Raw genomic sequence first — 14,222 nt, forward strand, 5'->3', positions numbered from 1 at the left:
TTATTATTATTATTATTATTATTATTATTATTATTATTATTATTATTATTATTATTATTATTATGTGCAAACTTAAATCTTAATCCAATGTATTTGAAATGCACCTGGACAACAAAGATTCAATCCAGAGTCTACCATGATTATTTTTACTGTCTGAACAACCCCTTGGAAGTGTCTGATTCATAGGGTCGCTATAAGTCAAAGTCAACTTGAAGGCAGTTAACAACAATAAATCAGTATTCAGCTGATATTCTATTGCCATCTACTGTCCATAACTAGTACTGTTATAATTCTATTTTACAATACTGTATTTTAAAAGTAATCAAAGTTACATCTTAGTTTACACTTGTGATGCCCACTTTTTTAATCGTAGAAATTCTGTGCAATGTTCTAATATCTCACATAGGTGTAAGGAGAATGAATCAGTTTGGTCATGTTTTATTAGAACACTATGACTTTGTTGACATGGAACAACACTAAAAATTCCCAGTCTCCCACTAAAAATATCACCTTTGCTTCTCCATAAATCATTTCCTCCTTAATCCCAGTCATCATAGCATCACAGAACTAGAAGGGGCAAAATATGCCCTCTACAGTGCATCAAATCTAGAGCATTCACAGCCTATGCTTAAAAACTGCCAGCAAGAGAGAACTCACCACCCCACTAGGTATTTTATGCCAGGAAGCATGATGTTCAACTGAAATCCACCCTCCTATAATTTAGACTCATTAGATTTATGATTGCTCTCAGAGGTAGTGGTGAAGAATCCTTTGTTCTTTTCTCTGAGACAATCTTCCAGGTACATGAAGAGCATCATATCCAACACTGACAGGTCTCTCTGGACTAAAGATATCTACTGGTAGTTTCTTCAATCTTTCCTTACAGGATATATTTTCCATATGCTCAACTCTTTAGTGCTCTCCTCAGGTTTCATTCTAATTCATCTATCTCCCTCTTGAATTGGGGTAGCCTAAACCAACTAAACTGATTACGTCTAACTGAAGAAGAATTTAGTGGAATTATTCTCTATAATATATTCTGGAATATTTTATACTGCTTTAATCGCACCCATAATCCTCTTTGGTTCAGGAACACAAAGATTCAGATTATAGTTTTGAGTGAGGTGTAGTGAGGTGGAAAGTCCTACACCATCCCACTCTCCTTGAACATAGCCAGATCATGTGAATTGGAAGCAACTACCATCGCAGCTTATGAAGAATGTGCAGGAGTATAAGAGCATAAATAAGTTTTATGGGTAAGTATAAGTAAGGAGTACACATATAAGGCTCTAGAAGCAAAGCAAATTGAAGTGGAAGGTTAACACAACACTCATTTCAATATCTAAGATTATGACCAAAACACCCTGCAGTTGGCTGAGAGCTTCCAAAACCAAAAAATAAGGGCACACACCATTTAGACCCACATACTTAAATATAAGCATACCAGCATAACACTGTTTGTATGACACTGAAAATCTGATAGTTATAGGATCATTACACTAATGATCATTCTTGTTTACATACATACATACATACATGCATGCATACATACATACATACATACTGAGTCCCACTATGTTTCAGTCTGCCCCTGGCTTCATTGAAGTGCATACAGTACATGGAATACTAGTTAGTTCAACAAGAAATATTGTAGTCCTTGCCTAATTACTTACTTCCCTAATTTACAGGCCATTATGCTTACAAAAAGCTCTGTATTCCATTCAAGTCCACATATCTCAAGGATATGTTAATTTGTTTGCTGAATAATTTCAAGCAATATATGAAGGACAAGGGGGAAATTCAACTGGATTTTGTTTCCTCTTTCAACTTCTGTCAGTCACATAAAAGCATAAAACTGTAGAGACTAGAAATGAATCCATTATCTCTAGACAAGCAGCCCACAAGGTAAACAAAAAATGACTCCTGTGGCAGCTTAAAGACTAAATAGGTTTATTATGGGCCAGAGGCCACCTCCACCAAATGTACAAAGTGTATCTTCAGTTGGCAGTATTTTGTGCATTCTCTCACTCACTCACTCACTCACTCACTCTCACTCTCTCTCTCTCTCTCTCTCACACACACACACACACACAAAATGTAAACACTGAGACCAAAGGGGACTGACATTCCTTTACAAAGCTCAGAGATAACAAGAGATAAACAGTTATCATTCACAATACCTGTAATTTGCAATAAACCTTTGCTAAGGGCCTAAATCTCCTAAAGGCACCAGATCCCATCTAATCTTGGAAGCTAAGCACTTAGTACTTAGATAGGAGACTGCCAGAGATTCCCTAGTGCTGTATGCTATATTTCAGAGGAAGAAACTGGCAAAACAACCTCTGAGTATTCCTTGCCTAAGAGAAGTTACCTAAGCTGACAGGCGACTTAAACATAACCATACACACACAAGCTAATTTGTAACCAGCTAATGCTGATGTGAATTATTTGTATGCCTACCAGGGCTTAAAAGTTTCAGTTTTTTACAAAAACTTGTCTCCAAATGCAAAAGGTTATAGAAAAAAATAATAAAAACTCGTTTTCATTGTATTTAATATGTCAAGACGGCCTCTCTTATCAAGGATGAAAACATCTGCAATTCTTTAACATCCCTATTTTGTCGAAATACCTCTGTGATTACATACACGTGTACACTGTATCTGCTCAGTAAAACATCCATTCACCACACACTCCTTTCATTTATCTCATGAAGTAGACCCTAGCAAACTCATTTCACAATAATTCTTACAGTTTTAATGTGTGCTAATCAGATGTGACAGAGTAGTATCTTTACCGCCTGTGATGGTCACTTGGGAATAGAATAGATGACCAACTCAGAAGGCACTGAGTTTACCACCTTATCCTTCTCTGCTATCCTTTCTTGCCACCATTCTTACCTTTCCCAAGCTTATTATGGCAAGGGAAAAAATGAAGTACAGGACCAGAGAGGACTGGTGGCCCCAAAGGCCTCAGGCAGCAATGCAGCCAAATTCAAGCCATGTCCTGAGATTAAGAGAGACAATCCACCCCAATCTTAAACCAAATCCAAATTCAAAAATTTGAGTTGGCACCCATTCCAAACCTAATCTGGTGGAATTTACAGTGTGTTTGGAGGAGACGAAGGTTACACAGACTTTTCCAAACAGCCAGTGAATACATTATGTTAGTGAAAAAACTTACCTGGGAAATCTGTACATTATCAGTTTTATTTTCCAGGTCTGAACATTTTGCTGTAACTGTAGATAATTGACTGTTCAGCCAATTCACCTCTTCTGAGAAGGAACTCAGCATCTGATCCTTCTTAGCCATTTCCTTTGTCTTCTCTTCCAATTGATTAAGTAGACTAGCAGTATCACTACATTGGCTTCTGCTCTTCAGCTTATCTTTCAGGAGCTGGATTTCACGATCTCGCTCTCCAAGGATATTGTTATATTTTTCAGTTTCCGTTTGAAGTGCAAGTATTTTCTACAAAAAAACCAACCAAACATGTCACCACAAAAAAAGACCAGAGTATTAAGAAATCAAATAATCCCCTCTGTACAAGGCACAGAAATCAATGCAGTGGTAAAAGTTAGGGCTTACAGCACAATACCAACTGGATCAGAACAACTAGTATAGTTGGCCCTCCATATCCACAGCTTTAAAATATTTTTTTAAATATATGAATTCAAAAAAGCAAACTTGATTTTACTGTTTTATATCAGGATCACAATTTCACTATGTCATTGTATTTAATGAGACTTGAACATCCATGCATTTTGGTATCCATGATGGGTCCTGGAACTAAACCTTAGTGGATACCAAGGGCCCACTGTACTAAGAGTCCTAAAAGTTCTGTCTTAAGAAGGCTGCTTTAATTTGGAAAATGGTTAACCATCAGCATCAAGGCCATTACAAAATTAGGTGCCTGCAAATATTTTGAGCATTCTCTCAACATAGACAGGTAGCTATGTTGTGTTGCCCCTTTAAGGCAAGGGCAGGGTAACTCTGGCCCAGGCCAAATTTGGCCCCTATAGGGGGCATGGTAGACATTTTAGCCAGGTTTTGGAGATCCACTTTAAGCAACCCAGAAAGTAAAGATCAAAGGAGTTGTTGAAAAGGCATCTCCTTGGCCTAAAATGGCCTAGGGGGCCAAAAAACATGACAAAAATGCCAACTAGAAGCGATGGGGGCTGGTGGGTGTGGTGCTGGAATGAGACTCTCTATGGTCTTATGTGGGGACAATGTGGCCCCCCTAGACTCTAACAGATGCCTACACCTGCTTTAAGACGAAAGCCCAGAAGTACTCAGTGTCAGAGGGCCCAACAGGAACAGAAGGAAATGTGTTCAAGCTTATCACTGTTAGGTTGCCCCCCCAGAAGTTAGTATTTGTTCCAAGAAGTTTTAATAAATAATATTAGCTGAAAAAATCTATATGCACTGCTGTCTTCCATCTTTAAAAGGTTGTACCTTTTTAAATTACTGTATAAAATTTACAGTGAAGTAGTAAAAGCTCAGCCTGTTTAGAAATGTATATAGCGGAGTATGCTCCCCCCCCCTTTTTGATAAAACAGAAGATGCTACAGATGACCAACATCTTATGACAGGGGTAGGCAACCTTTTTGAGCCGGGGGCCAGGTTGCTGTCCCTCAGACAACTGGGGGGGCCGAAGCCAAAAAATAAATAATTAAATAATTTTAAAAATAAATAAATATATAAATAAACCAGGACAAATGTAGGACAAAATTTTCAAATGGGAGACACTTTTTTAAAAAAAAAAATGGAGGACACGCGAAAAAATTTGCTGATTTTTTAAAAAATGTTAATATAAATGCATGTTTCTGAGGCTTCTATAGACAATTGCCCCCCAAAGGCCCCGGTGGCAATCGGCGGCAGGACCGGGCTGGGGCCGGTCCCAAGGCCTCGCCGGGCCACATCCGGCCCGCGGGCCGCAGGTTGCCTACCCCTGTCTTATGAAGTCTGAGTTTCAAAGGATCAATATCATATGAAAAACAAGCGAAACAGCTGATGAAAAAATGGCTCAGTTACTATTTCAGATAACTAAAGGGTCCGTTTAACCACTGACAGTTGAGCTGGACATCACTGTGGTCTCAGGGTGTATCATATAGGTTAACTGTAGGAATGTAAAGGATTCAGACTGTGCTTGTGTCAGAGGCTATGATGGACATACTCATCAACACCACCACTTCCTAAAAGTTCTGTCTTATTCTGTCACGCACCTTTGCCTACCCTGGCAGGTAATCAGTACTTGCTTTACTTGCCCAGACAGAGAGGGAACAGGAAACCTGCTTTTAGATGTTTTACTTTATAGTAAAGAGAATCATCCAACCAGAAACCCATCACTGGTTCTCCTTATCTTTTTACTGAAAATTACACAATAATCATGCCTCCAACAATCTAGGTCAGGGAAGTAATTTACCTCTGAAATGTAAACAAACCCAGCCCAATGATGAAATTACTGCATAGGCTCATGTATAACTCGAGAAATTTTAGTCAAAAAATTGACCCTAAAACCCTGAGTCAACTTATCCACAGGTCAATATAAGTACTGTACTTTAACTCTTATTTTAAAAAAGGAACTATGCCCTGGTGCAAGACAAGAGTGTGATCTGGAAGCACTGACACACATCACCCCCCACTCTTGCATCCATGCAGCCTTTAGAGTGAATGTAAACAGTTATGCCTGCTGGAAGTTTGTACGTTCTTTGCATCGTTTTCCTTTGCTTCATCCTTTACATCCTTTGTTATATGACCCTAGGTTTTACCCTCAACTTATCCACTGGTCATATCAAAATCCATAATTTTGGCCCCAAAACTTGCCCTCAACCTATACATGAGGTTGGCTTATAGTTGAGTATATATGATAAGGAAAATAAAGTAAGGGGAAATAAGGCATCACAGATGCTCAAGGAAAGAAGAAATAAAATCCTAATTAAGGAATGTTGTCTTATCTAGCCTTATACTGAAGCAAGTTATATGAACTTACATCAGTCAATGTAACATCTGACTTGGTCAAGACTGATGGAAGGGGGGACAACTTAAAGGGGCTTACTGCTAGCTTATATACTGTGAAGTCGAAGGCTTTCATGGCCGGCATCCATAGTTTTTTGTGGGTTTTTCGGGCTATGTGGCCATGTTCTAAAAGAGTTTCTTCCTGAAGTTTCACCAGCATTCAGAAATGATGCCAGCCACAAATGCTGGCGAAACATCAGGAAGAAACTCTTCTAGAACATGGCCACATAGCCTGAAAAACCCACAAAAAAGCTTATATACTACTGGTATTTATTTTTGGAGTAATTGTATAGTGAATTGATAACTGTCACCTTGTCAGCCATGGAGCATGGGTGCCTTTAGGCACAAGGTGTCTCTGGCAGAAGCAGATTTGGACTAGCAGGTTAACTGACAGAAAAGATGCTTGTTTCAAAGTGTTTCTAGGTAAAACTCAGGGGCACTGGAAATGGCAATCCATTGTGTACCAATGGAACCCTGCTCTCCCAGCTACTGTAAAGAAAAGTGACAGTCTAATAATTTCTGGGCCATCTGACAAAAAGCACCGACAGCTGAAGGTGAGAGAATTTGAATAGACTGATACAGTGAAAGCTCCTTAGCATCTGCATTCAGACCTTCAGGATCTGACTCAATCTTTTCCAATTGCTCTTATGAGAAACAGTATTGGATTTTGAATAGTGGATGCTACCATTGATGGATAGCATGGAACAGTGCACTAGAAGCAACACTCTAATAGTAAATGAAGTCAAAAACAAGCTTAAAATTAAACTTTGTACCTGATGCATTTAGGAGAGCAAGGCTGCAAAAGAGCATTTATTGTACAAATGCTTGCTCTCCATCCCTCACAATGCTATGCAACAATCTTAAAGCCATATACAAATCAAAGTTTAGATAAAATATTGTATCACCTCCAGAAGCCTCTTCCTTTCTTCAGGTGACATTTTGCTTTTTCCCTTTACGATTTCTTCCAGAGATTTTTTCAGGACTGCATTTTCTTTCTTATAGACTTGCAACTCAGATTCAGACTTGGAATCAACAGATTTTAATCCCTTCTTGATGATATTCATTTCTTTGGCGGCCTTGGATGTCATATTCTAGGCTTTCTGGAAAAATAATTAAGCACTGTTGAAGAAAATATACCAAGAGTGATGCGAACCTGTAAACCACATCAAATGTAACAGGACTAGAGCCATCATCCAAAACAGAAAGTCTCACTGAGCTCAACAGGATTTACAGAGTAGCAGGCATGTATTACAGTTTTAATCCTCAATTCTAGCACATGTGTGACTGTAGCCTCACATGTTTTACAAGCCAAGGAATTAGCAAATGTCAGGCCCTTTCCAAGCAGACTTGACATTTCCACAAAATAGTCAGTGTTCACTCCCAAATGTAACAGCAGCAAGTTGGAAATGAATATACTTTCTCTAAACTTCAGATCAGTTACTAGATTCGACAGCACAATTGCAAATAACAAAACTCCCAACGTTTAAGTCTCTGTTGCAGATAAATTAAAATAATCTCGTATATTAAAAACTGCTCCACTATAAGAAATGCTGGTGCCTCTATCCCAATATCATGTGAAACTTGGATTGGCAAAGGACACTGGGAGTGATGAGAGAGTTCATAGTGCATTCAGTTTAACTATACACTTGTCCCTCCATATTCGCCAGGGTTGGGGGCACAAGACCCCCCCCCCCGAATTTGGAAAACCGCAAGTAACAAAACCACCATGTTTTTACCTGAGAGGACACTCTCTAGGAATCTAGGTCCTCCCCAATGCAACCTTGGATCAACCCAACAGACAACACTGAACTGCGCTGGAGGAGCTACAAAGGCCTAGTAGAGTCTTCCTCTAGGAGTTCTAGGTCTTTCAGTGTGACTTTAGTTAAAGTTGACCACAGAGTTGCACTGGAAGGCCTAGAGATTCCTAGAGAGGACATTTAATCAAATCTCTGAATAATCAAAGCCACAAAATCAAATCTGCAAATATGGAGGGATGAGTGTTGTGTGTTGTGTGTGTGTATACTCTCTCTCTCCCTCTCTCTCTCTCTCTGAGTCAGTGTGGTTTGAGTGTTGGACTATGACTCTGGAGACGCAGGTCGAATCCTGGCTCAGCCATGTAAACCCACAGAGTCACCTTCAGGACTTGAAGGCACACACCAACAACTCTCTCTCTCTCTCTCTCTCTCTTCCTCTGAGAGCCAGTGTGGCCTAGGGCTCTGGAGACTAGATTTTGATTCTCTGGTCAGCCATGGGAAGAAACCCATTGGGGGGCCTTAGGTGAATCACACCCTCTCAGCCCCAGAAAATCCCATTAGATGCCCCATAAGTCAGAAAGGAGATGAATGCACACAACAACATTTACACAGAGAGTGTGTGTGTGTGTGTGTGTGTACATATTATATGTAACCATGATATAGCCCTTTATTCCTGCAAGCAAGCTCAGCCACCTGCCAACCAGCAACAACATTTTCATTTATCCAACCCCTTTCTTTTCACTGGAAGGTCACAGCAGGCCTTGGAAAAGTTCCCTTTTTGGACAACAACGCTGTTTCCTCGCACATGTGTGTGTGTGTGTGTGTGTGTGTGTGTTTGTGGGTGTTTTACTCCCCAAATCCTCCCAGGAGAAGAAGGGGCGTGGATGACAACTCCTCCTAAACCCCTCGAGGCGCATCCACACTGCAGAATTAATGCAGTTTGACACCGCTTTAACTGCCATGTCTGTTAAATGCTAAGGGATCCTGGGATTAGCAGTTCTGTGCCTCCTCCGTCAAACTCCCAGAATTCCATAGCAAAGAGCCAGACAAAGAGTTAAAGCGGTCCCAAACCGGGTTAATTCCTCCAGTGTGGGTGCAGCCTGGGCCGTCCCTGCGGCGCAGCCTCCCACCTGTTGTCGGGGCGAGGCTGAAGTGGCTCCGTCCCTCCCTTCCAGCGCCGAGGGAGGGACGGGGAAGACTGGGCACCAACGACGCGGCGGCGGCGGCAGCGGCTCCCTTTTCGAACCCAGCGACGCTGCTGCAGTAGTACCTGCTCCCGCCACTTCCGGGAATTTGAATCCCGCGGCGGCTTCGCTGACGCCATTTCCGCCACTCTACGGAGTCCGTAAAGGGACAAAAATTGAGAAGAAGCGAAGCAAAAAACCTCGAAACTCTCAGGCCTGGATTTTGCTTCCTGCTGTCAAAGTTTCCAGGCTCAGTTACAATGAATAGCCCTGGTTGGTGTTGCTGTGGGCAACCCTACATCCTGGGTTTTTAAGTGGCAAGGTTTTGTTGGGCTTCCCCCTGAGGCTGGGAGAGTGTGACTACTTGCCCCTCAAGACCTACATGGCTGAGCCAGGGTTCGAACCCAAGTCTCTCTAGACTGTGCCCTTTTAAGAGCATTTTGGACTTCAGCCTCAGCCATGTTGGCCAATAGACTGGGATTCTGGGAGCTGGAGTCCAAAATCCTCTCTTAAAGGGGCACAGTTTGGGGGGGACTACTGATATATAGTATTATAGTACCCCAAACTGTGCCCCTTTAAGAGATTTTGGGCTTCAACTCCCAGAAGCCTCAGCAATGTTGTCCAATAGTGTGGGGTTCTGGGAGCTGAAGTCCAAAACCTCTTAAAGGGCAACAGTTTGGGGACCAATGCTCTAGAGACTTGGGTTCAAATCCTGACTCAGCCCAGTGGGCTTCTATGGCTGAGCCAGAATTCGAACCCAAGCCTCCAGAATCTTCTTCAGACAGGCTTTCAAAACAGAAAGCTTTGAAAGAATGGCCTGGGCTGCTATATTGTTTTAATGTTTTAAACATTAAAAAAATATTTTTATAGTTAAATATGTAATTTGTTTAGTTATTATTGTAGTGATTTAATTCTATTTTAACGTACTATTTTTGTATGTTTTTAATTGTACAGTTTTTTAACGTTGTAAGCCGCCCTGTCTATTATATCTATAAATAGATATAATAATAGTAGTAGTAGTAGTCGTCCAAGGTTCAAACCACTACACCAAACCCCGGGTGGGAGTTAAAATTTCCAATCTTGTCAGTGAGTGGATGTTGTAATGCCAACAATGCCTAAATAAATGTATACAGCACAACAGAGTCAGTTAAAACTGAAATTGTCTTCCCGTTTACCTCTAATAATAATAATGATGATGATGATGATGATTTTATTTCTTACCCGCCTCTCTTCATGTCTTGAGGCGGGTAAGTAAGCGCATCGTGAAACATATCCAAGGGTAGCTGTGTCAGCTATGTAGCAAAGTACAATAGCACCCCAAATCCACAAAACTGATACCTTTATTGGGCCAACACAAACCTACAAACAACACGATGCGAGTCTTCAAAGCTTCACACCACGGTTGATAAAGGCAACTATGAGAGAACTAGGCAAGATCTTAAGGTGCAAAGATATTAAACTGAGTGCCAAAGTTGTTATTGCCCATGTATACTGTATTGTATATATCCAGTTGCATGAAAGCTCTTGTGGCGTATACAGTGGTCCCACCACATTCACTGGGGTTAGGGAGAGAGGACCCCCGCAAAAGTGGAAAAAACGTAAATAAATCCAACTTTTTTTGTGGGTTTTTCAGGCTATGTGGCCATGTTCTGGAAGAGTTTATTCCTGACGTTTCACCAGCATCTGTGGCTGGCATCTTCAGAGGATGCTTGCATGGAAGAGAGTGGGGTTTATATACGCTTAGTGGAGGGGAAGTGATTTACATGTTAATCTGTGTATTGTTCTGTTGTTGAATGGCAAGGCCTCAGGGTGTCTATTTAATTAATGATCCTTTGTCTGCTGGAAAAAAAAACCTGACCCTGGGTCTTGATTTTGGTGTTTTTCAGGACTGGTAGCCAAACTTTGTTTACTTTAAGTGTTTCTTCTTTCCTGTTGAAGTGTCCAGGTGTTTGTAGATTTCAATGGCTTCCCTGTGCATTCTGACCTGATAGTTGTTGGCGTCGTCCAGAATTTAAGTGTTTTTGAATAACATTTTTAGCCATAAAAGCCTTCGACTTCACAAAAAAACAACAACACTTTTTTTAACCTGAGAGAACACCTTTCTCGGAATCTCTAGGTCATCCGGCAAACCTCTATGGTCAACATCTGCCAGAATTCAGCCATAGGATCATGCTGCAGGACCTACAAATGACTAGAGAGGTGTTTTCTTCTAGGAATCTCTAGTCCCTTTAGTGCAGCTCTATGGCCAGCTTCCAGCAATTGCAGTGGATGACCTGGAGATACCTAGAGAGAAAATACAATCAGCCCTTCATATCCACAGATTTTTTTATCCACGGATTCAAGCATCCATGGCTTGAAAATATTAAATATATATATATATAAATTCTAAAAAGCAAACCTTGGATTTGCTATTTTACATAAGGGACTCCAATTTACTATGCTATTCTGTATAATAGGACTTGAGTATCCATGGATTTTTGGTTCCCACTGGGAATCCCGGAATCAGACCTTAGCAGATACCAAGGGCCTACTGTTTTAATCAAATTTGCAAATAATCCAATCTGCAAAAGTGGAGGTCTGCCTGTATTCCATTTATCCCTTCTTGTCAATATAGAAGTCCGAGCCTTAGAGCTACCTCTGCTGATGGTAGCCATCCAGCTCCAGGGTTTTGGGTGAAGCTGGAACTAAACCTAGATTAGGGCACGCTTTCACCTGTGATGTGTTGGAGGGTGTTTGCTCTTGTTGTATGCCACTAAGTAATTTCTGATTTATGATGACCCTATCACAGGGTTTTCTGAAGCTGGGACAGTATGACACACCCAAGGTCACCCAATGGGTTTCCATGGCTGAGCAAGGAATCGAACCCTGGTTTCCAGGGTCATAATCCAATGCTCAAACCACTACACCACACTGGCTCTCATGGTGTTTTGTTGTGGTTATTAACTGCCAGTGGAGATTATCACACAAAGGACATCTCATCCCTCTCTCGTCATTGTCCCGTCCTTCCCACTCGATTGCAGGAAGGACTTTCACATGTCATTCCTGCTCATCCCGTCTGGTAAGCGCAAATGACAGCGCTGGTGCCAAAGTCTTTCACATGAAGTTACACTGATCCTTTCAGTAACCCGTCACCAACCTGTCATTAAAGCAACATTGGCCGGCATTTTGTATTAATGGAATTTCCTGTTATTGTAATGCTGATTTAATGAGATTCCTCGATCTGATGGAATGGATGCTAAAGGACAGTCAGGGAGAGTCAGGAAAGCCTCTTCTTACTGATCTTCAATTTATAACTATCAGGCTAAAATGGCGAGGTCCACCACTTCATAATATAAACACTGATTGCAGCAATTGAAGTTGTGTTTGAAATTTATTTAGAAGGTGTTTTTTATTCCTGCAGAAGGGGGCGATCTAAGACTGTTTTGATTAAATCATTGACCAAAAATGAAAAGATGAGAGAAAAATGAAAACCAATGACACGTGGAAAGAGCAGAAGACAGTAAGGAAGGATGTTTTGCAGCAGCTTTACAGCAAATTACATATTTTTTTCTCATTTCTTCAATGGTAAGGTGGAAAACAATGTTATGTACATGAACATAATTGTAGACCATACTGTGTGCTTGCTCAGGTTTTTTTCTGTGTAATCCACAAGCAAAGATTTCCCCCTTTTAAACCAAGGAGCGTTGCCAATTCTTTAGTCTACTGTTCCAGAACTCACAAGTTTGTACCAGTTTTGTCTAATACCCCAGGCACTGTGGGTGTCAGTTTACACAAACTCCTTCTTTTCCTTTCTTTTTTTAGCCTTTAATAGCTAACTCATCATAGATCCTCCCATCAGTTGGATTTCACTGTAATAAAGTCATTCCCTGCTGCCGCTGCCTCTGCCTCCTCCTCCTCCTGGCATTTCTGCCTGGAGGCTGCACAGTGTCTGTACATATGTTATTAGGCTTCTTTGAAAACTGCTGCTGTTTAAAAAGTTGTGATAACAATGCTTCGGGTAATTGTGGAATCGGCTGCAAATATCCCTAAAAACAAGTTTGGCAAACCAGACCCTATTGTGTCGATTATTTTTAAAGGTAAGGAAAACTAACTTGTCAAATAGGGTATGGGATGGTATTTTTCTATCTACCAGGGTGGCACAAGAGGGGAAAAGAAGTATAAGTGGTGATATGACTGTATTGACAAAAGACTTGAAACTAACCTTTGTACACTACAGCTCCCCCCCCCCCCCAATGTAATAGTATTTTCACAAGCTACTCTTTCAAAACTCTTAGGTACAGTATATTTGTTTGACTTGTATCTACATGTAAATTTCTCAGCTTTAATTTTTGATGTATGTACATGTGAGATGTACATTTGGTTTTTAAATTATTTTGCTACAATAGTTGACATTTTCAACAGCATTTGATTTTTTTAAAAAGTCCTCTTTACAAACAAGGATTCCTTTCAACCTTTTCCCTCAAATAAACTGTTCTGAAACTTTTCAAACACTGGCTATCTGCATTATTACAAGCTCCTTTTTTCTGTCATCTTTCATTTTCAGACATAACTAGACTTCTTTAAATAATTAATAACCATAACTTGAGGGAGAGAACAGAAGCAATACATTTGCTGTTATCAACAGTTATTATGAGCCTTATTTATTTTATGAGTCTTGTTTCACTTTTGTGTCAGTTTTGCAGAGGTTTTCATCTTGCGTTAGTCCCTTTCCTCACAGCTGGTTACAGTTCTGTTCCATTTTCGAGAGCAAATATTAAAGCATCAGGTAGCTCATTTAGTCCATCAGACTGGAATGTGGCCTGAAATTTAGATATATTGTTTGTCTTTATTCTTCGATATATTTTATATTGGTGCACAATGACAAATATAACTTTACACATTATTCTTGATTTAAATTTTTCATTTAATGTGCTGGAATGTCAAATATATCATCAAAATTAAATAGCTGCAAGGATCAGAGTTTATAATAATTACTAAAGTGTAATGAGACTGTTGGACCTAAGTGCTATTTCATTGAGTGCAAGGTAAGGGGGATGGTGCAGCTCTTGGCATATGGACAACTGGATCAGCTAAATCCAACTACCCACATGACCATGTTCCAGGGCTTCCTGGAAACCCCAGTGTTTCCCCCAGCTTTGCTTTATTTGGATCAAAGTCAGGTTAAGGGCCAAAAATGACTTATGGTATCTTTCCTGCAAGTATCTCTATGTCGTGGAGACTGTCAGCACTGGGTTTTCGTGGTGAATGTGGCCTTTTTCAAGCCCTGAGTTAG

At 40.5% G+C, this 14,222-nt stretch overlaps 2 protein-coding genes across 6 annotated transcripts in view; one reads left to right on the forward strand and one right to left on the reverse strand.

The window, feature by feature from the left end:
* Window positions 1-7,109, reverse strand: part of CEP55 (centrosomal protein 55) — a 25,190-nt gene extending 18,081 nt beyond the window's left edge. For both annotated transcript variants that reach the window (XM_042456120.1, XM_042456119.1), the window contains exons 1-2: window positions 6,918-7,109; window positions 3,181-3,465 (exon numbers count right to left, since the gene is read on the reverse strand). In XM_042456120.1, the coding sequence (XP_042312054.1) occupies window positions 3,181-3,465; window positions 6,918-7,100 (468 nt within the window). In that variant the 5' untranslated portion in view covers window positions 7,101-7,109. The remainder of the gene's footprint in view (window positions 1-3,180; window positions 3,466-6,917) is intronic.
* Window positions 7,110-12,830: 5,721 nt separating this feature from the next.
* Window positions 12,831-14,222, forward strand: part of MYOF (myoferlin) — a 119,575-nt gene continuing 118,183 nt past the window's right edge. For all 4 annotated transcript variants that reach the window (XM_042457123.1, XM_042457124.1, XM_042457125.1 and 1 more), the window contains exon 1: window positions 12,831-13,026. In XM_042457123.1, coding sequence (XP_042313057.1) covers window positions 12,939-13,026 — 88 coding nt within the window. In that variant the 5' untranslated portion in view covers window positions 12,831-12,938. The remainder of the gene's footprint in view (window positions 13,027-14,222) is intronic.

Source organism: Sceloporus undulatus, chromosome 3 (genome assembly GCF_019175285.1).
Source record: "Sceloporus undulatus isolate JIND9_A2432 ecotype Alabama chromosome 3, SceUnd_v1.1, whole genome shotgun sequence".
Classification (NCBI taxonomy): Eukaryota; Metazoa; Chordata; class Lepidosauria; order Squamata; family Phrynosomatidae; genus Sceloporus; species Sceloporus undulatus.